Source organism: Ambystoma mexicanum, chromosome 9 (genome assembly GCF_040938575.1).
Source record: "Ambystoma mexicanum isolate Mex_15411 chromosome 9, UKY_AmexF1_1, whole genome shotgun sequence".
NCBI lineage: Eukaryota > Metazoa > Chordata > Amphibia > Caudata > Ambystomatidae > Ambystoma > Ambystoma mexicanum.
The window spans coordinates 712,185,886-712,205,971 of NC_090931.1; the positions used below are offsets into that span (position 1 = coordinate 712,185,886).

Below are 20,086 nucleotides of genomic sequence, written 5' to 3' on the forward strand. Positions count from 1 at the left end.
AAAAGAGTTCCTGCCTTCCAGAAGAGTTCCAGTGTTCTAAATCTAGGGAGTGGCTCCAGCCCCACCCAACAGGAAAAGTAGTTCCAAACAGAAGAGGATCAGAGGCTCAACTGGCAGGCAAGTAAGCAGCATGGTCTGCTGCAGGTAAGTCCACCCAAGCATTATGAGCCCGGCGCTTCCAGCGCTGGGACTGGGCATATTTATGAGCATTTCTGCATAAAAGCAGGGCCTTTGGGACTGGAACTTCAGAAGTCGCCACAGGACCTAAGAATCCGAAGAGGGAAGAAGCTGAGCCATCTGCAATGACAACACCACTGGTGAAGCCCTGCTGCAACTACCTCACCACTTTCCTGACGACAAGAGAAGATCTTCTGCTGGACGAGTCTTCTTCCTCTGAGCTGGTGGGACCAACCAGTTTGCCCTTTTCGCCTTCGAAAGACATCTCTTGGTCGAATCGCCCATGCCAAGCACCCCGGCGGCCGGATAGCTGAGCTTCACCACTTTGACCGCGAATAAAAGGAACGTACCTTTTATCGACAAACTCTGCAGCTGGTTTCATCCCTGTGCAGTGCAACGACTCCACGTTTCCTCCTCGACGAGATCCTCTCTTCCCCTGGTCGAAACAACGAACTGCAACCACTGCCAGGAACAACTGCCACCGCTGGAGCCTCAACTCTGTTTTAAGGTACTTTGTCCTGCCTGGCCTCCCTTTCTTCGGTTTGCCCAAGGTGACCCTTAAATCCTTGGCTTGCCAACTGGGTTGGTCCCATACCTTCTAACTTTACCTTCTTGAATCACCCCAACCTCTTTTGAACACTCTGCAAAGACTTTTTGTGCATTTTAAACCGTGTGATCCTGGGCACATTTCGCTTTGCTCCCTTTAAAGTGGGCCTGGCCTGTGAAGCTTGGCTCTACAGTATTTACTGCCTTTATTCCCTTGCTGAGAACTCCTAAAAGTGTTGGGACCTGTTATTTCTATGCTCTGCCTTTTTCTCTCCCTTTAACTGAACTAATGGAGTGCCATCAGGTTATGCGCTCACATCTGCTTAACAAATTGTGGTGTTTTAACTCTGACTTGTCTGATAGTTATCAACGGAGGTGTGTATACTTTACCTGACTGTGTTTTAACTTGCTTTTGATTTAGAGTGCGAGTATATTGCCTAAAGTGTGTTTTAAATAAATAATTATATACTTTTTATACAAAGCTCTGGTCAGTGTTTGTTTGCTCCACTGTGTTTTTAGCCCTATTGTGTAAACTCTACATACTGCCCTACTCTTCTTGAGAGAAGTCTGACTGCTCAGCCACAGCTACCAGGTAAATCTGGGTGGTGCAGACTGCTACCAATTGGGTTTACTGCTTACTCCTGTAGTCTTAATCTTTTCGCAGTGTTCCCCAAGGGAACTGCACAGGATTCTGCCTAACAGGGACCCACACCCAAAGGAAGAGAGCAAGGATAAAAGAAAGAACCAGAAAGTCAGAAAGAACCGGGGTTGGAGCCCTATACATGAAACAAAGACAATATGTGAGATAGCTGGGTCTTGGCAGGAGAGTATACCAAGACACTTCAAGCATTGCACCTAAATAAAAGCTTGGAACCAAAGGGCTTTAGAACCATGGAATTAAGGATTTTGGAGAATCCTTTTTGTTTTGAATAAGAAGAAACTGGAAAGACACATGTCCTTTTGAAGTGTTGGGGAAAGGTGCACCACCCTAGTATTGGAACATTATATTTCTTAAATCCTTTTGAAAACATAACCGGCTGTGAATTTATTTTGTTGTTTTGATGAACACTATTTTCTTTAGAGAAAGATCACTGTTTTCACCGTTCGTTAGTTTATAAGACTAGCGCTAGAGATAGGTTGTGGAGACGTGACTGGGGCAGAGTTTATAATTTTGGAGATCCTGACTGTTTTCATTAGTTCCTTTGAGGCAGGGAAACCTCTTAGCTTTAGGGAGAGGTAGGAGTTTCCCCCACCCCCACTCTGACTTTAAGTAAAAGTCTATACCCAAGAAAAGATGCCGCCCTACTAATGGTACCTCACAATGTGGACTATAATGTTACATTATTATCATTAATATAATCAACCGGAAAGTAGTCACCACAGGACAAAATCACCATGTGCGGTAAGCAAACATTGGCCAGAAGACATCCGATGGGGTAGTATGCCCATGGAATCTAATGCATCAAGACAGCAAATAGAGACCAATGCCACATGACAACAACTGGCAATCGCCATCCGCCACTCACCAAAAATTCTCCTCCCTTGGGTAGGGACTCCAGGAAATCGTTGACTTATGTATCACTCGGTGTCTGGATGGGTATAGCATTGCATACTGGAGCACTTCTCCACCGTAAAGATGTTCTCGCTTTCTGAACAGCTGGAATAAAATCCAGATAAAAGGAGACCTCTCATCCTTATATTGGAGGTCGCCCAGTTCACATGCCCTATGAAGAACAGCATCTCGGTCTCTATAATTCAAGAGATGCACAATGACATGGCGAGGGTTCTGACCAGGCTTTGGCACCTGCAGAGAAACCAGGTGTATCTTCTCTAGCAGAAACTGGGACGAGAGCGGAGGATCCACAAACCACCTCCCTCCATAAAGACCTCCATATTCTATGAGGGAGCTGACTCCAGGATCCCCACCACACAAATGTTATTTCTACACGATTTCACCTTGAAGTCCTCATGCTGTCCTTAATAGACGTCACTTCTCGCTGTAGGGCTTGCACAGCCTGACACACCTCTGTGCTAGTATCCTCAAGCGTTCCAATCCTGTTTTCCGCCTCAGAAATGCTACACTCTCTTTATCAATCCGCTCCTCCATGTGGTCCACCTGTTACACTAGGCCATCAAGTGTGATGTTCATTGACTCAAAACCATACTTCATCTGTGCCTGTACAATGGCCAGATCAGGAGAGGAGCCAGTAGACTTAGTGCTCAAATCGGGATCATTCCGGGCAAATGCAAGTTGCACACATAAGATAGTAGTAATATTTGTGCAAAGTCAGTGTGAGCGACAGTCAAAAAGGAGGGTGTTCAAGGATCTCAAAGTCTGTGAATATGCCCAGGCTCCGGGCTCCAACACAGCTCCCAGCAGCCAGAATACAGTGCTGCCACCTAACACTGCTATCATTGTGCCAATGTATGGAGAAACACCACTGGTAGACCCTCCTTGGAGCACAATAATGTCTGTAGCCTCTGTTGCAAGTGATCACCATTCCCTTCTTGCCTGCAGTTTCAGTATCTTCAAGCAAGAATCACGCCCCACAAGTGCTTCTATTGTCAGCGTCAGGCTCAGCTGTCAATGTTTCCCAGAAGGACATCAGATCTATTATTATTATAAATGCATAAATACTCCCCAACTAGAGCCCTCCGCTCTTCTAACTCCCTGATTGTCAAACGCTTCTCCAAGCAGAGAGTGGAGTGCAGGTCTCTCTCCTCGGCTGGTGCCTCCCTTTGGAACAGCCCGCCCGCCCCTCTAAGACTAGAGCCTAACCACCTCAAGTTCCGGAAACTGCTCAAAACTTTGCTTTTCTCTACCTCTTTCCCTCTTTCCCTGCTAATCACCCACCTGTCACTAAAACTGGTGGCCTGTTCCTTCAGAACCTCAGAGGATACCTTGACCATCTATCCGGTCAACACCAGTACTCCCTCCTCCCACTGCACTACCCCTGCAGGCTTGTGCTTGGCAGCTCCCCCCTCACCCCTCTGGTTGCCCACACTTGCACTTACTCTGAGGCCTCCTCCTTTGGCCCCTCTTAGCACTTCCCGCCCCAGGCCCCCTCAACCAGCACTTGTCCAGACCCCCTCTAAATACTTCTTCACTTGCATGTCCGAATACCACAAGGCCTAGTAGGAACACAACTATATATCTGCTTCTCCCCTATTCCCTTCCCATTTAGGCATGTGGCACTTCGAAACACAATTATGTTGTATAAAGCACCTAACAAACGCTCAATGAAATGCAAAATCAAATCAAATCTTCTTGGCTCTATTAATGCCCTCTGATTTCTCGTAGGACTTTACATGATCTCTTGAGCTTTCAGAACTTTCAGGTCTCTTCACAACCTTTGGTTTTCTCAGCTCAACACTCTTGACAATAATGTGTTCTCCACCTTACCTCCCATTATTCAGGGTCCTTTTCAGGCAGATTATATTTGCTCCCTCCTGCCACAGATTTTTCTTCCTGGGATCCTAAAGTCGCCCACAATCAGGCCTCTTGGTATCTGGTTTGGCAGGAAGATCCTGTTCCTGGATACTTTCTTCATGTTTTGAGGTGGGACCTTTGCTATACACTTGCCAGAGTAAATGCTGCATACATAACAAAATGCCTAATTCCAGTTGGGGATTGCTAGTTGTTAGGAAAGATGTTCTTATTGCTGGTTTCAGGCCTTAGACATAAATAGGACACCCCACATTTTGCTATTGTTTTAAACCTGTTCTGACTTTTTGATGCAAGTGAAGACTTTTTACTTCACTTGCCTGCTAAGCACATCTGTTTTGGGGACATCGATCAGTTTCCATTACTATCAGTGCAGGAGAACTCTTTTCTCCATTGTATAATTCTGTTAATTTTTCCATGCACACATCACCTTCTGTGAAGTGTGGTAAGGGCACTTTGTGTCCCTGTAGCTTTGTTAATTGTAACTTGATGGATTACTAAGATGATGTATCCAGGGTGGACTGTTGGCAGCGGATACTATTCTACCATTTTTATTTGTGTTGTCTTGAGCACTTTTGCATTTTTCCACTTAATGCCATACAGAATATCACATACTCTAAAATGGCCATTCCATGAGGTTTTTGCCTATCCCTTTGCCATTTTGTTGCTTAGCCTTCTTCCTGGTCTCGAAGAGCTGAACTTGGTATATATGTAAAGCCACTTCCCGACTAAATCTTGTGTGTCTGTTGCTGGATATTGGGACTGGGACTGTCTGCCGCAATCCACATCCACGTCAAAGTGTGTCTGTTTCTTGGCTGACATGTTGGCCAGAGGCTGTGCAGGATTTGACAGCCCTTGCCCGTTTGAATGGTGCAGATCCTTACCATTGTGAACTTAGGGTAGCACCAGATCGAATCTTGATTAAAAGACTGATTCCTGCAGCCTTTCGTCAACTCCTCATTGGTGCCATGACCCCCTATCCAGAGGAGCATCCTGCTGAAGACCCAGAACTCATTATTAGAAGCCAGCCAGCAGCACTTTCTTCAACCTTCCCAGCAAAGCCCTGATCCTTCGTAGATCTCATGAAACCTTCAACCCCTGGACCAGTGCGAATAACAAGTCTCGACTTCTGCTTGCAGACCCTGCCCTTGGTAGCCTTTGGAAGTGTCCTGGAACCATCCTGTGTTCCGACAAGCTTCTTCCTGGGCTAACTTGCTGCATTGGTCATCGTTCCGAGCTGAGCCTTGGGATTCGGCAGATCCTGCACCTATGACGCAAGAACCATTTCCCTGCAATTTCAGCACTCCACCACAAAGAGGGTCCTTGTAGGAGCATTTTCTTTGTTTTTGCCACAAGGGTCGACATCTGCCATATCTTCGGAGTGGCTGTCGCTGAACGCTTCCGGCATGATGTCCTGGGGGTCTTCTGAGGTTGTAGCTGGAGTGGGGGTACTTTCTGCAGTCCAGTAGAGGTGTCCAGCACTGCAGTGTCGAGAACCCATCAATTCGAGCATTGAAGCATGAACTAGCCCGACCCAAATACCCAGCGCCAAAAGTAACCTCCCCTCCCGAGACCCCTGGACTTACTCTATCAGTACCGAGTCACGAGAATAGGAGGCCAGCGTTTTCAGGAACTTCTACTGTTATCCCTGAGTGAATCTGAATACAGGGGTGAGTAAACAAACCTGCTCCACCCCCACCTCCATAGGGTTTTAACAAGCATAAAGCCCTTACGCTGTCTCCCTTGCCTGACTCTGAGCAGTGGCATTCTGGACAAGGATTATCCCCAGGCCTTCCCTAAGGTGGTTGGTTGGGAGAGGGCCTGCTAAGAACGTTTCTTCAATTGTTATCCAACGTTAGGACACTTACAAACTGCCTCTTGGCTTGGCCAACTCTTGTTCAGATTCTTTAAAAGACCTGTTCGCTTCTGAAGAGAACTGCATTGGGACCTGCAAGGCATTAAAGAAGCAGTGTTGCATAGCAATTTGGTATGCAATTCTGTAGGTTTGCTAATTAAATTGACACTTGTGTAGCAAAGCTAGCTATTAAGTTTCCCTGTTGAATGAAAATATAGCTCACCCTGAATTCTTCTCATGCCCACAAGGCTCTCCCCACCCTCTTTTCTCTGTTCACTGCAGGTTTGAAGGGGCTAATGGTCAGAGAGTGCAGCAGGACTCATCTGCTCCACTCTTAAGTGCCAAAGACCTGTGTTGGAGTGCTAGGCAAGTGTAACGCTCACCTGGTATCCACAGGGACTTCACTCAGCCTGTTATGACCTCTTACGACCTCGAACCCTTCCCTGGAGGCTATTTGACTGGAGACTGGGCCTGAAACACAGGATTGGTAGAGTTGAACTCCCTATAGTCTCTGTGTGCTTGAACCCCTTCTTCCCCGGGGTCCAACCCTTCCCTTTGATCCACAGCTCACCTTGTTCTCTTGGATAGTGTGCTCTCCATCCTGCCTTCAGCGCAGGGGCGCATTGATTGATGCAGGCTCGTTGCTGCCTAGTTACTTCACTGGCAAGAGTCCGACAGGTAAGTATAATGAGTCTTTTGAACAGTTCTCTAACTTCGTTCCTTTCCTTCCTTAGATGATGGCTCGCGTCCGGGGATGGCGGCGTGCTGCTGAGATGAGTAGCGCTGAAGGTGAGTGAGAGTGCGATGCACCCCTTTCGTATTTGCATTGAACTGAGTTCTTTTTCTGTGTCTTTTAGGTGCCGCAACGTTTTCAGCATGGATGCCAGTTATGAAGAACAAATGCGGTGGGTAAGCGCGGTATGCAGCGCCTCTAGATGTTTCCACGCTAACCTGGAGTGTCTTTTCCCTCTTGCAGATGGATGAAAAGTTCTGGGGACAGCGTTCCCCCAGAGCGGCTGGCATTCAGGTAAGCGTTTGAAGCTCGTACAGTATTTAAAAATAAGCGAAGATTTGCAGAATGCTTACTAATGCATTTTTTCTGTTCTTTTCCCTTTTCCTTAGGAAGCGGCATGCCGGGATGGGAATGACACCGCCGAAGATGCCCGCAGAACAGAAGGAGCGATGACTGATGGGCAGAAGCGCTGCAAGGTAAGGCTGTTCCTAACAGTGTTCTTGTTCTTGCAGGAGCTGAGCGCAGAAGAAAGATGCAGGCCTACTGGAGACCGATCCGAACATGATGAGTGCCACGCTTCAGGTGCAGAAAACGCAAAGCATATTTCTCAGCCTGGGTGTGGCTTAAATAGTCTCTGGGTATCCCAGGTGCCACTGGGCTGAACCACACCCAAAAGACTAGACCGCACATGCAGTTCTGGGAACCAAAATATGTGGGGGCATCCATCTTGTCCCCATCATTGCACTACAAGTCCAATCCCCATTGTTATCCTTTGGGAGTGGGTCTTTGGAGGGATGGAGAAGCCCTTGAGGGTGTCCAGTCAATTGGTCGACTGCAATTTGGTCGAATGCCAAATGGTCGAATTTTTTTTTTGTTATATATATATATATGTGTTTTGTGGGTTTTCGTGTCGGGAAAAAAAAGAAAAAAAAACAAAAAAGGGGTAAAAAAAAAAAATTCGACCATTTGGCATTCGACCAAATGGTGTCGACCAGTTGTCCTGTCGACCAAATGTTTTCGACCAATTGACTGGGAACCGCCATTGAGGGCCATGTAGGTGATCGTGGCCTGGCTCCAGCCTGACATCTTGCAGGGCTGGGGACATGAGGGGCGGGAATCATGACAGCAAGATTTTGTTCTTTTTCAAATAATTGAGACCCAGAAGTAATTGGGATAATGCTTTTATTAAGCTAACTACATCGGTGTCCAGTCAGTTGATCGAATACAAAGGATCGAATGACAAAGTTTGAGTCAAAAGGATTAAAAAACATTTTTTTCGAATGCATTTTTTATGGTTTTTTTATTTAATATATTTTTTAAAAAATGTTTTTTTAAAGAAAACATGTGGTTGGGGGGAACCCCCCATTAAAAAAAATGCATTCAACCATTTTTTTTCCGGTCCTTTTGACTAGAAAAAATGGCATTCGATCCTTTGTATTTTGACCCTTTAACCTATAACCAACTATATCCTGTCTGACAAAGACCAGTATGTGCTAACTTCTTTTTTAAAAGTCAGTCATGCAATTCCATTCTTAGAAATTAAAGTTGTTACATAATGCATAGTTACAGTATTGCTACTGTAAAATACGGCACTGTCTCCATGCGTTATAGTACAGGTTTGTGTATCTAAATCTCAGAATGTCAAATATATTTAATTTTGTTGGGGGAAGATGTATCATATTTACAAATGAACACTTTAGAAAATGTACATGATCATAGGACCAAATGCTTTTGATGGCAAACCTACTTCTGTGACCTGCTGTTTGCATGCATCTGTGAAACTGATGCTTCACCTATGAGCTGGTCCCCAAACCTCTTGACATTCTAGCTTTTCACTCTGATGCTCTATACAAGCTAGCCTGAAAGTCAGATGGCCGCAAGCTAGAATGGTCCTCCTAGTTTGCCCGATTTTGTTCCTGCTATGTGATCCACTCTGCTTAGTCTTTTACTTTCTTTTCTCTTACATAATGAATACACAAAGTTGACTTGATATTTCTACAAAACGGTGATCAATAGTTTGAGCCAGTCTATACATCTACAGATCTACTGCAATAACATACACAGTTGTTAGCCTCCCGAGCTCGCTTTGCTCTACGATTATGATTGCATTATATATTAGCACCTGCAGGAGAGCTGGTTAAACTGTTTTAAGGGTCTTTTTTTATATCTATTTATCTATGTCCCTTCATGCAGCTATCCTTTTACTTTTTACATACACTCATCCAAGGATCGCAAAGTGTGTTCGCTCACTTGCATAGTCGAGTACATTTAATGAAGGGCGAGTACCATTTGCATGGAATTTTTGACACTTTTAGTTAATGTTTACTTTGCAATAAATGTCAAATAAAAGTTTCACTGTGCATGGCTAGTCTCTGGGTGGCAGCAGTGGACCTAACAAAGTGGGCTTGTAGTGACATGCGCCATTTTACAGAAAGCGCATTTAAATTTTTTGTCAACCATTGCATGGGTCAAGTGCATTTCTCTTAGGTCAAATAGGTAAACTAAGTTACTCGACATGCAGGTCTAGTGGAATTTTAAGTTGCAAACCCGGACTGACCTCACTAATGTCTTCATTCAGTGCTACACAAACATGCTGGTTTGTTGCCCCTTTTATGTCTTGGGTACAAATAACTTATGGTCTGGTGACATTAAACCTATTAGTACAGCATTGATATTCAATTGGGCTTGTTTGCTAATCAAGAACATTTTAATTAGCAAACTCTGCTAATCAATTTTTTAACACTAATTTATGCCTTAGACCTGTGACTCTAGGGCACTAGGCCCTCTTTTCTAACTAGGGAAGGAATTTTTAAGGTGTAGTTCCTTCATTGATAAGATTGTGTATGGTGTTTCTAACTCCTTTATTTTCAGCATAGTAGTTCTCTAATTTATGGTCACCTACCTGGTTCTTTGTATTCACTTTCTTTGTATTTTGAAACGGGTCCAACTGTGTTCTAAATATAAAGTGTTAGTGATTTAGCAGACAACTCTAAAGAGAATATATAATAGTAGTGGATGTACTAGTGTGCATCTTACTTGTGGTTTTTCATTGCTAAGAGTTTGCCTAAGGACAAGCTTCATGCTCTTTGAGACTACAAAGGTTTGAGCTGGCGCAGTATAAAAACAAACTAATTATGATAATAAGGCCTAAATCAACGACTGCGTTTTGTACTTAACTGAACCCTTGACTACACTTCTACTTCCTAAGTGTAAGCCTTGCTGCTCAGTCATACTACACAGACAGTTTGGCTAGACATTAGTGTCTTTTGCTGCTCATCACAATAGTGTGGCCTATTATACACTTTCCACAGGTCTAATTCTGAAAATCCTCCTCAACACTAGTCCAGGATTAGTTTTAACTGTGCAATCTGGGAATTATAGTCCCAGATTTCCCCATTGTAAACCCAGTACTTTTAGTCCCAGAATCCACTGTTAAAACCAGATCTGGACTAGCATCTCCCGACTGGAATGATTCATGCTGGCATGTATGATGCTGTACAACTGACAGTAAGTAAGCTACCTCTCTCCAGATGGTAGCCTGTTACTGTGTCCAGGGATCAAATGAAAGTACATCTGCTTCTTCCCAAAGTCTACCCCTACTGCTGTTTTCCAGCCCTTTCTATAGTACTGGGATGTTGGCTGGTTCTCTAGGCCAGCCCAGACGTTTTGGTCCGTTGAGTGGGTTGTTTTTTCTTTCCTGAGCGGTGTTCCTTTTTTTGATGTTCCATTTAAAATGTGGTTGTTTAGTCTTTTGGCATTGGTCAGATCTTAATTGGGATACAGATTGTGTAATAGTCTGCAGTGAGCCTTAAGTTTAAGCTGGGCCATCAGCAAGAGTCTGGGTCAGCAAATGTGTGTGGACAAGGCATTGCAGTGTACCGCAGTATTTGGCATTGGGAAATTATATAGGTTTTGCTGTTCTTCGTACCCGTGAACAATCTGCTCTATGTTCTGGATTTAGTGTTTGTGTTCTTGCTGATTAATTCCCTTTTACACTCTGCATTCTGCAAATTCTTTGTGTTCTCCCTTCTTTCATTATCCCATAAAAGGCTCTGTTTGGATTCATCTTTACTGTTAGGGGAGTTTTCCTAAAGTCCCACTTGGAGGTAAGACTTTAGTAAGCTATCTCAGTGGTTTGTAGATCCCCAATTGTTAGTATCATTATGTACTTCTCGGAGGCATTGGTAAAGTGGCAGAGCAGTCAGGCTTATCTTAAGAGGAAGATGTGAGCTGTAGGTAAGTGCACTGAATCTAACTAGTAATGCACATCAAAGAAACACTTACACATACATTTATATTAAAATATAGATGTATTATATTTACACAAGTCACTGTTAAATACTTAGCACAATAAACCAATACACATAGGTATACTTTACAATACTTTCAAAGGTCACATCTTAGTTGGTAGTTGCTGAACGCGGACAATTTATATAGTAGTTTGACAGGTCTACCGTAATAACGTGCACCCACAAAGTAATACAGTAATTGCATTTAGTCAGCATACACATATAAGATGGTGATTTTTGGGAAGGAAAACAGTTGGTTAGTGTTATCCTAGTAGTGCTTCAGGTTCTAGAGGCAGTTTAGTGGTACAGCAAGTCTGTCAAAGTCAAAAACGCAGCCCTAGCTAAAAAATCAAGTTTGTAGCAGCTTAAAGTGTTGCAAAGTACTAGAAATCAAAAGTTCTCCTTTGCATAGTCTTTCGGAAGGAAGATAAAAAAAGGTTTAAACTACGTCTGAGACCCTGTGAAAGGACTCACTAATGGGACACAAGCAGCAGCTTGAGTCGGAGGTAAATTGCCCTGGACACCTCTAAGTGCACTCCAACGCTATGGAGCGACTTTCTGGAATCTGGTAAATAATACCTTTTTGCCCAGAGTGCCTTAAGTTTGAAGAAAATGTTCATGGTGGATGCTCTGTGATGTTGCAGCTCTGGATCCGACCTCCAGATTCCTTAGTCTGATGATGAAAGGCAGGACAATGGATGGGGTCTCTGAGCAGCAATCTCAAGGGAGGACTTCTGGCTTTCATCAACTTATTTGGTCACTGTGCGGTTTTGGCACCTTTTCTGCTGCACCAACAAAGGACGTGATACACCCGGTCAATCTTCTTCGGTTCCTGCAGTCCTGCACTCTGATGAGGGGGTTGGTTGAGTTGGATTGTGTCTCTGGAGTGTCCTTGAGGGCTCAGCCAAGACCTGGACGGATTTGGCCTTTCCACGATGATGTACTCCAAATGGGCAGCAGATCTCCTGGTATTGGGGTTCAGCAGCACTGGAAACTCAAAGGACCTGGGGACATGGCTCAAATCAAAGTTATTGTTGCGACTGGTTGCTCCCACCAGTCAAAGGGAAGGAGTCGTCCTTTTCGGAGTTCCTCTGTTGCACAGAAAATGGGATCTGGACAGCCGTAGTCGCTTCAGTGTTGCAAAGGGTCTGCAGGCGTCTCTGGTCGTCTTCTTCTTTGGTTACTTTAGCCTACAGTGGTTGACTTGATTTTCACTCCAGGAGCTTCACCTTTTATACAGTTCCAGCACTCGCTCCTCTGCAGTCTTCCTCGGCATTTTACAGAAAGAGGTGTTTGGCTGTCCAATCAGGACAGCCAGACCCCCAACTGGAGCCCGTCCCATTCAGGCACTCTGGCAGACAAAGGACGGGGTGGAAAACTCCTCCCCCACTTCCTGCCTGCCCAGACAGACTGGAGCGTAGGCGGGCACACCCATGGATTCCCACCAATGGCAAAACACACACACAGGCCTCCCCCTCGCAGAATCGTAGAAGAAGGGCTAACAAATAACACTCACGCAAGTAATGCCGAAAAAAGAAGGAAGGCCCCAAGTTGGTAGTTGGGTGCCCCTGTTGTGCTCTACCTTGGCTATGGACATATCCAGCGGTAGGTAAATTTCACTGTTGACAGAACATGTCCACTGCCCCAGCCATAACTAGGCGAATGTCTGTGACTAAAAAGTCACAGGAGCAATAAGAAAGGGGGATACTAGGTATCCTTTTGGCACTCCACATAAGGTTGTGTGCCAATCTCTCAGACTATAAAGTTTTAGGAAAGATACTAAGTGTCAACTGTAGTTACTCTAAGATAAAGAAAATAATCTCAAATGATGACCCCCAACGGTCCCCAGCAATGCTTCCCATAAGGAGCTGTGTGCTGCAACAGTAAAATATAGATGCCTTTAAAAGTTATGGAGTAATACAGACTCCATAGGATAGGTAAAATACAAAGAATAGAGGTACAAAAAACAGAGCCCATAAGAAGGAATGAGTGGAAAAAGACTCTACACTATCAGAATTAAAGAAAAAGGTCCAGAAGTCCAGCAAAAAGTGCTGGGCATCTCATTAGGCGAGTGTATGAAGCATAACGATGATAAATCTCCCTACCATTTACAACAACCATTCTCTGTACTCTGGGCTCTTAAAATGATTCAATTCTTTTACTTTAGAAAGCATTACGGACCATTGTTGGGCATAATGCAACCTTTAGTCCAGAACCAATTTGTCAGGCAAAGACCTACCCTAATGCTTTGAAGAAATAGTGTGCTTCTGAGAGGATGCCGAGCTGAAGGAATCCTACTCCATCCATCCTCTGGGAGACGTATCGGGTGGCAGCCAGACCAACAAAGTCCCCTCGGGGTCGGTACGCTCATGTAAATGGATGGTAGCTTCTCCAACTCGCCACACATCACAAAACATTCTTCCCCCGATGCGTATCCCTCTCCCTTTTGTTGGTAGCATGAATTTCCCTCTTTCCCATCCCCTTGTCTCCGACCTCTCATTTCTTCCTTTCACAGATTAAAATCTGGATACCATGGTTGGGGACACAGTACGCCACTCCATGCATGAGCCTAGGTGCTCTGAAACAACCGTGGTGGTGATTTGTTGTAGTACAAAAGCCTGTTAACATAGGAGTCTGTAGCTATTTATAGCAAACTTTCAATAAGAACTTAATTATAGTAACTTTATTTTCTTTATAAAATAAACACTGATACCACTTGTTTTACACTTAATCACACTGTAAATAACAGTATGTCATTAACCAATTTATTGGTAATTAGTTTGACTTCGGAACACTGAATGGGCGAGTCAGGCATGTTAAGTTTTGGGCCTATGACTAGCAGTTTGGAAATGCATTGTAGCCAAAGGTGCTTAACTTGTTGAGCTTTGTGACCAGATTTCTGAGCTGTGTCAACACTAGTCCATGAAGAGATTGTGGTGTTTATACTTCTCTCAATGTCATAAGGGTATGTTGAAATGATGGGGCAAGAACAGTTTCATATCAGTGTGGACTCAATATCTATGAAATGATTATGTGGTAGATGTATGCACCTGTTATTCTTTTGCTTATTTTAAGCACTTTTAAGATATTCAAAATGTTTTTTCTTTTTAGATCCCTGGTGGAAAGAAGTTTGACACTGTGGTGGTGAACGGCTTTGTCTGCAGCAAGAACATTGCCCACAAAAAGGTAAGAGCCATTGAGCATGGTTTCTTGATCAACAGAAAAGACCACCTGCTTTGCGGTATGCATTTGAAAATGAGAAAATGAACATTCCTCCTAATCAATGACATCAACTCGATCTTTTAACTTCTAGCAAGATTTTTAACTGTAGAATGAAAGGTAATAATTTATGACAAACTGTTAAGTAGTCAGCCGGAGACAAACAAGGTTTTTCTTTCAAAGTTGTTTATTTTCACAACTAACACTTCACAGGTCATTGAATTCAGACAAGCTGATGACGGTTCCTTTCACCTCACAGGCATTGGCGCTGCAACTTGCTTTACTTGCAAATTAGCGGTTATGCTTTTATAATTCCCAAACAGTCTCTTATATTTCCCCGGCGCGTATATGCTTTCACCCCTCAGCCTGCTCGCCTGCCGGGCAAACGAAATAAAATAAAATAGCAATTGTCCACAATTCACACCTCGTAATACTTTTCCTCCGGTTGCCACTTTTCTTCTCTGGAATGCTGTCTGGAGCCTCGGACCAGGTACGGCGTCAATCTGTGGGTTTTCCGCTTCTTCCTAGTAAGCCCACTCGTACTCTCCGCTGGTCTCACTCCAATCGGGTGCGGCGCCCATCGCCACGCGCTGTTCCTGCAAGAGAAGACCCCGTCTGAGCCTCTTGGAGTTGCTTTTAACCCTTGCCCCGCTCCACCCCTGTAATCAGCCTCGGGTGTCCCCTGCAACGGTTTTATCACAACTGACCCTGATTCCCCACCTCCTCCCTGCTCCGCCCACTATGGGTTAACCCTGTACTTCGTGTCTGATACGATAGGGAAACCCGGTTTTCCCTTTCCTTAGTTTCCTTTCCTTTCCCATCGATGGGCCCCCTCCCTGATGCGGTATTCTGTGGGTCATTCTAGGATCTGCAGTCTTTTTCCAGTTTTTCTTTCCCTTAAAGGCCTGCATTGGCACCCGGCTGATCTCTTCCGCAACCCCCTCCTTTCTCCATGCTCCAGGGCGGCCGCTACTGCTTCCACATCATACTCCCCCCCCCAAGGACCCATGCCGTTAGGGCAGGTCCATGGCATGTGACAAGTAATCAGCCACATCTGATATTTTCCTGGTTTACGAACAGTCACAAACTGGTAAGGCTGTAGCGTCAAAAACCATTGCAGGACCCTATGGTTTGAGTCTTTTTGTGTGGCTAACCATTTCAGGGGTGCATGATCGGTAAAAATGGCAAACCGTCTTCCCAGTAGGTAATACCTGAGAGACTCCACCGCCCACTTTATGGCCAGGCATTCTTTTTCCAGCGTTGAGTACGGAATCTTGTGTGGAAGTAATTTCCTACTGATGAAGGCTATTGGGCAAAGGTTTTGCTCCGTCCCCTGTGACAACAGCGCTCCTAAACCACATCCCGAGGCATCCGCCTGTCAATAGAATTCCTTCGAGAAATCAGGACAATGGGGAACAGCTTTTGTGGAAATCATCCCGATAAGTTTCTGAAAAGCTTGCACGGCCTCCGGGGTGATCTGTAGTTGACGGTTTGTTTTCAGCGTATCTGTAAGGGGTGCAGCTATGGTAGAGAATTGTGGTAAGAATCTCCTGTAATACCCCACAAATCCCAGGCAGGCTCGTATTTCTTTTGTAGTTTCAGGAGGCTGTAGTTTCTGTAGGGCTTGTATTTTGTCCAACAGTGGGGTTATCACCCCACCTCCCACTGCATACCCCAGATATTTGGTGGTGTGTCCTGCCAGTTTGGACATTTTGGGGTTAATGTGCAGACTAGCCACTTTTAATGCTTGTATCACTTGGGTCAAATGTGCCAGGTGTTCGTTCATGTCTGGCTGAAGATTACTATGTCGTCTAAGTAAGCCGCGGCATATTCTTTGTGCGTTCTCAGGATTTTATCCATTAAGGCTTGGAATGTAGCAGGTGCCCCATGCAACCCAAAGGGTAAGACCGTGAACTGAAATAAGCTTTGAGGGGTCGAAAAAGCGGTTTTATCTTGGTCTGCTTGTTTGAGGGGAATCTGTCAATACCCTTTTGTTAAATCCAGGGTACTCAGGAATGCTACTGACCCCAGCTTTTCTATCAGTTCATCAATTCGGGGCATTGGGTAGGCGTCATATTGGGATATGGCGTTCAACTGCCTAAAATCCATACAGAACCTGGTAGTACCATCAGGTTTAGGTACTAGGACCACGGGCGAACACCATGTGCTTTTAGATGGCACAATGGTCCCCAATTCGAGCATGTTATCTATTTCTTTGGCTACTTCCCCACGCTTTGACTCTGGAATTCTGTAAGGCCTAAGACGTACAGTTTTTCCTTCTTCCGTGGGTATTGAAAGGGTAGCCATATGTGTTCGTCCTGGTATTCCTGGAAAATATCTCGGCCCACGGTTTCAAGGTATCCAATAATTCAGTCTTTTGGGTCTCACTCAACTGTTCACCCATTTCCACATCTTGCAGGCTACTACTGCTATAAGGGACCATTTGCTTTGAGACTGACATGTTTGAGAGTGTTATACATAATACGCCCGGTGTTTCTTCTTTCCACAACTTGAGCAAGTTAATGTGGTAATTCTGAAATCTATTTTTACGGTCAGGATGTTCCACCTCATAGTTCACCGGGCCCAGGTTTTTGGTTCTCCAGCATGGGGTCTGGCATGGATTCACATGCTCATGAATATTCCCCGTCGTCAGGCTGGGAATCCTCGGTAAAGAAAAAATCAGTATCAGTTTTGTTTCTGATCTGTCTTTCTTAGTAGTAACCAATCACTGATCTCTGGGTCATACTGCCCCCAGCCAATGACTGCCCTCTCCCTAAGCCCCGCCTCTGGCAGCCATCCTCAGATTTTTACCGCACGCTCAAGTGTTGGGAGTCCTCGTGTTTAGCTCTCAAGTTTTTTACTGCGTTTTCCTGCTTTTTCAGGAGAATTTCTCATTTTTTCGGTTTAATCGAGCCTCAAGTTCCACCGTTTCTACTTCCGATAACGGGGACCCGTTTCGGAATTCTTCTACGCCCCTCAAGGTTGCAGTTTTCGTCGAGTTTACACTTCTTGGAGGATTCCGGAAAATCTGCGGCCTACCTCAACGGACATGGCCCAGGACAAGGGGAGCTTGACGCCTGGATCCAAGCTGTTCAGGAACTGCCCTGGATGCGGATTATATAACGTTTTCAAGAAGGACGAGCATTCGCGATGCCTCTACTGCATCCATGGGGACAAGACGCACGTGGAGAAGGACTGTGCGTTCTGCAAGAACCTTTCAGAACGGACCAAACAAGATCGTCGTTCCCGCCTCGCCACCTGGCTGGAGAAGGGCACAGCAAGTGAGAAGGCGAAGAAGAAGTCTGAGCGGGCTTTTAAGTCCTTTGAGGGGCCAAGCACCGCGAGTCCTCGGGCTCCAGGAGCGCCGAAAGGTCGGGCTCTTTGGTTGCCAAGCAGGGCGTTACTTCCCCGGCACGTTCGACCACGAGCCAGCACTCTGGTTCGGGGAAGAGGAAGTCCGAGAACCCGGATAGGCCGCTGGAGCGGACCCGGTCGATCTCGAAGGGGGACCGAGCCGCTGACCCTCCCCCCAAGGCAAAGGCCCAGGACCCACCTAAGGTGGTGAGGGCTCGGATCCACCCGGCTAAGGCCTCTACCGAAGTGGTCGATGCGACCCTGCCGGAGCCAGCTGAGACTACACCAATGGAAACGGCCTCTGGGCCCAGAGTATCCCTGCCGCCGCGGAGGGAATCCTCTTTCCAGCCCATCGCTAAGACCCCCCCGTAAAGCTCCCAGCTGAAAAGGGGGCGGGGGGCCAGTGGCCATTACAGACTCGGAATCAGCCTCTGAGGAGGAACTGGTGGGGACCGAGAAGAGCCTCAACGAGAGGTTCAGAAACCTCAACGAGAGGTTCGAGAAGGTTCGATCCCAGGGGGCGGTCCCTTCTGACGTGATCGAAGATAGCGACGATGAACAGGGCCCAATGGAGCGCCATCCCGTCAGTCGCAGCCATTGCTGAAGCCCCAGAATAGCTAGGCGGACATTTTGTTGGCAATCCAATCCTTATGTACCGAGATGAGGACGAGATTACCACGCACCCCGACGGAGGAGCCAGAACCAGGCCCGTCGGGAAGCCCTCCGAACAAACGGAGGAGAGTCCACCCCGCTCCGCCCTTCGTGCTTGTGAGACCGATGGACCCCTCATCCCCCTCGCCGGGAGAGGATACGGCGATGGATACGGCGACGGGGACGGACGATGACGGCGGCGATGACACAGCAGATAGCCTGTCGTCACCTTCCAACCCCCCCCTCCCCCGCCGCGCGGGCGGCCCCAGCCGACGAGGTTGGCTCTTTCCACGCCATGATAACCAGGGCATCCGAGCTCTTCCAGCTCTGCCCTGAAGAACAGAAAAAGGAGGGGTTTCTGTACCAACGACGAGAGGCTAAGAGGAAGACGGTCCTTGCGGTGCCTTTACTCGACGACATCTGGGACGAAGGGCTTGCTGTCCTCAAGAACCCTGCCACGACACCCGCCAAGAGGGAAAAGGTACGAGAAGAAGTACCGAGTCCCCGATGCCTCCCCCTTATGCCTTAGGGCCGAGCCCATGCCGGACTCGGTCGTCTCGGCAGCAGCTAAGAAGAAGGCAGCGGGCACGGCGGCTTCAACTTCCACTTCCCCGCCGGACAGCGAGGGCAAGAAGTTGGACTCTATGGGACGACGAGTCATCTCATTGGCGGCGACGACGATTACTAAGGCGGCCAATGCCTTAGCAATCGTGGCCAGCTACGACAGGGAGCTCTGGTTCAAGATAGCTCCCCTGCTAGATTTCCTGCCTGATGACAAAAGGGCGGAGGCCCTAGAAATTCTGCAGGAGGGCTAGGTGGCGTTGGATCACGCCATAACGGTGGTGACGGGCATCGCCGATACCGGATTTCGCCAACTGGGCAACAGAGTTTGCCTCCGACGACGGGGATGGCTCAAGGCGACAGATTTTCGCCAGGACGTCCAGACCAGAGTGTTGGACATGCCGTTCGACGGCAACAACCTCTTTGGTAAGGCGGTGGTTGAGTCTCTACAGGCCATCAAGACCGACTCGGAGACGGCCCAGGCCCTTGGGGTGCTTCAGCAGCGACGGCCCTTTCGGAGCCCCAGAGGCAGACAGGGTGCCTCCAAAGGATCCAGCGGTGGCCCCTCCGCTTACCGCCAGGCGGCCCGCTCCTCTTCCCAGGAGGCCTACAGAGGTTGCAGCAAGCAAGGAGGATCCCGCCGTCGTCGTCAAGGAGGCCAAGGCGGAAGGCCTCCTCCAAGCAAGACTGACTCGGCCGTGTCGTCGGGCCCCCACCGATGCACCCCGGTCGGAGGCCGGCTGACGAAGTTCGTCAGCGTGTGGGAGTCCATCTCCACCGACCGTTGGGTGCTGGACACCCTTGCCAATGGGCACTTGCTGGAATTCCAAAAGAAGTGCCCTCGCATTCCTCCCGTGGCCAGGAAGGAGAATCACGTCCCTCAACTGCTGTTGGAAGTAAAGGCAATGTTCAAGAAAGGTGCCATCGAGCTCGTCCCCAGGAGGCTCCGGAGTGTACTCAAGGTACTTCCTCGTCAGAAAGAAGACAGGCGGTTAGCGCCCCATCCTGGACCTGCGTCGGTTAAACAAATACATCAAGGCGCAGAAATTCAGGATGGTCACCCTCCAGCACGTGCTGGGACAGCTGGAGGAAGGCGACTTCCTATCGTCGTTGGACCTGGAGGATGCTTACTTCCACATCCCCATTCTAAAAAGTCACAGGAAGTTCCTCAGGTTCGTGGTTCAGGGACGCCACTACCAATTCAGAATCCTACCGTTCGGATTAAAGTCGGCACCCAGGGTTTTCACAAAGTGCCT

At 46.9% G+C, this 20,086-nt stretch overlaps 1 protein-coding gene across 7 annotated transcripts in view; it reads left to right on the forward strand.

Annotated features, from left to right (window-relative positions):
* PIKFYVE (phosphoinositide kinase, FYVE-type zinc finger containing) overlaps positions 1-20,086 on the forward strand; it is a 1,728,392-nt gene that overhangs the window by 615,345 nt on the left and 1,092,961 nt on the right. For all 7 annotated transcript variants that reach the window (XM_069615611.1, XM_069615606.1, XM_069615608.1 and 4 more), the window contains one exon: positions 14,157-14,231. In XM_069615611.1, coding sequence (XP_069471712.1) covers positions 14,157-14,231 — 75 coding nt within the window. The remainder of the gene's footprint in view (positions 1-14,156; positions 14,232-20,086) is intronic.